Source organism: Ochotona princeps, chromosome X (genome assembly GCF_030435755.1).
Source record: "Ochotona princeps isolate mOchPri1 chromosome X, mOchPri1.hap1, whole genome shotgun sequence".
Lineage (NCBI taxonomy): Eukaryota > Metazoa > Chordata > Mammalia > Lagomorpha > Ochotonidae > Ochotona > Ochotona princeps.
Window position 1 is genome coordinate 86,508,209 of NC_080865.1, and position 1,863 is coordinate 86,510,071.

The 1,863-nt window shown below is 46.1% G+C and overlaps 1 protein-coding gene across 1 annotated transcript; it reads right to left on the reverse strand.

Moving 5' to 3' along the window:
- Nucleotides 1–257: 257 nt before the first annotated feature.
- LOC101520021 (casein kinase I-like) lies at nucleotides 258–1,469 on the reverse strand. Its single transcript, XM_036497815.2, has one exon. It carries the CDS (start codon nucleotides 1,331–1,333, stop codon nucleotides 356–358), a length of 978 nt encoding a protein of 325 aa, XP_036353708.2. The 5' UTR covers nucleotides 1,334–1,469; the 3' UTR covers nucleotides 258–355.
- Nucleotides 1,470–1,863: the final 394 nt, after the last annotated feature.

Below are 1,863 nucleotides of genomic sequence, written 5' to 3' on the forward strand. Positions count from 1 at the left end.
GCTATTTGTGTCATGCTTTTGACATGAGCTGTCAAAGCAGTAAAAAGAGCCTAGCCAAAACTGGCATAGCCCAATTCTTCCAATTTATGTGTGTCAAGCCTGTAGTTAACTTGCACCTGAAAAATGCAACACAACAGGCCCCATGTTTCACTATCTGAGTGAATAATCACAATAACAGTGACTGCAAATCAGAAGACAGTACAACCGAGGTTTGCCAGAGCTAATATTTAATGAACTTAATTCTGAACGGCAAAGGATGTCATTGTTGGCAACTACACATTACCATACAGAAAAATTTTTAGATTTGGGGCGAGAAAACTTCCTGCTCCCATCATGCTCTGGGCTCCTCCACCATTCATCCTTGGAAATGGATGGGGAGATGACTTTCGTGACCCTGTCCGGTAGCAGATGTTGCTTGCTGGGCCGACTTTAAAACTGACCAGTCAAAGATATAGTCAGAAGGATCATTGAGACTCTCGAGGTGGTTTCGGAATAACTTCCTCAGGTACTGGTAATCCGGAGTTTCCTCAAACTGCAGCCCACGGCAATAGTTTATGTAAGTGGCAAACACAGAAGGATAGCCTTCACATAAAACTTCCACTGGAGTCGTCAACTTCTTCTCAGAAATTTTCTCACGCCATTTTTTTCTTGTAGCAGCCTTCAGGCCTTGCCATGGCAGGTCACCTTTATTGAAATACATGAAAACATATCCGAGTGACTCCAGATCATCTCGGCGGCTCTGTTCAATACCAAGATGGGCATTGAGGGTGGCATAGAGAGGAGTGCCAGTGAGAGATCTATTTTCTCTGTAAGGGATGTGTTGATTTGTGCTGGGGTGTCTGTACCTTTTTGCCAAGCCAAAATCTACCAAGAACAACTTATTACAATGATGGCCAGTACCCATGAGGAAGTTTTCTGGCTTAATGTCTCTATGTATATAGTCTTTGGTGTGCACATATTCAATTCTGCTGATCATCTGTTCAGCCAGCAATAAGACAGTTTTAATGGAAAATTTTCTTGAACAGTTGGTAAAGATGTCTTCCAGATTGGGTCCCAGAAGGTCCATAGCTAGTGCATAATGTCCTTTGTCTTGTCCATACCATCTTATGCGGGGTATGCCCACACCACCCTCCAGAGTCTTGTAACATTCATTCTCATACAGCAGTCGGGGGTTTTTGGCTCTCTCTGATTCTAATTTCAATGCTACTTCCTCACCTGTGGTGACATCAACAGATAGATAAATGATTCCAAAGGAGCCAGACCCGATTTTTCTTATAAGTTTGTATTTGTCTCCTACAATGAATTCGTCCAAGGTGTTGATACTGCTTTCCATTGGGTGAGAAGATGGTGGTAGCAGCAGAAATGCAATACAAGTGAGAAGTTACCAAGTCCTCAGGGTCTCCTCCCAAGGGCCAGGCGTTGGAGCAGGTAGCAGAACACTCGGGCACAGGGAGCCTTCTCCCTCCCTCCTCAAGCCTGGCAAAAGGCAGTCACCTGACCCTGAGGGATCACTGTGGCTCCCTAGTGGCTCTTTGGGCCTGGCCGCCTGTGGTGAAGCACAGATATCCCAGAGCCTGTCTGCTTCTCAAACCTGTGTTGGGCTACTTCCTGGCTTTACTGACAACAGCAGAGGCTGGAAAGGTTTTGCGAGTTTGGGCTGTGATGTCGCTGTCGCAGCTGCTGCCAGCTCAGCCTTGAAGTGCTGCTTTCGCTATGCCCTCTCTGCCGGTTTCTTCAGGCTCCAAGCATTGGCAGCTGTGTTGGCGTTGTGACGTCACTTCCGCCCAGCGCAAAGCATGATGGGAAATAACCCACTCGCGTTTGCAGAAAGCACATTCCATTTTTTCCCTCTTTATTTTCTTT

Coding starts and splice junctions, on each gene's coding strand:
- LOC101520021 (XM_036497815.2), bottom strand. CDS start 1,333: ATGGAAAGCAGTATCAACACCTTGGACGAATTCATTGTAGGAGACAAA.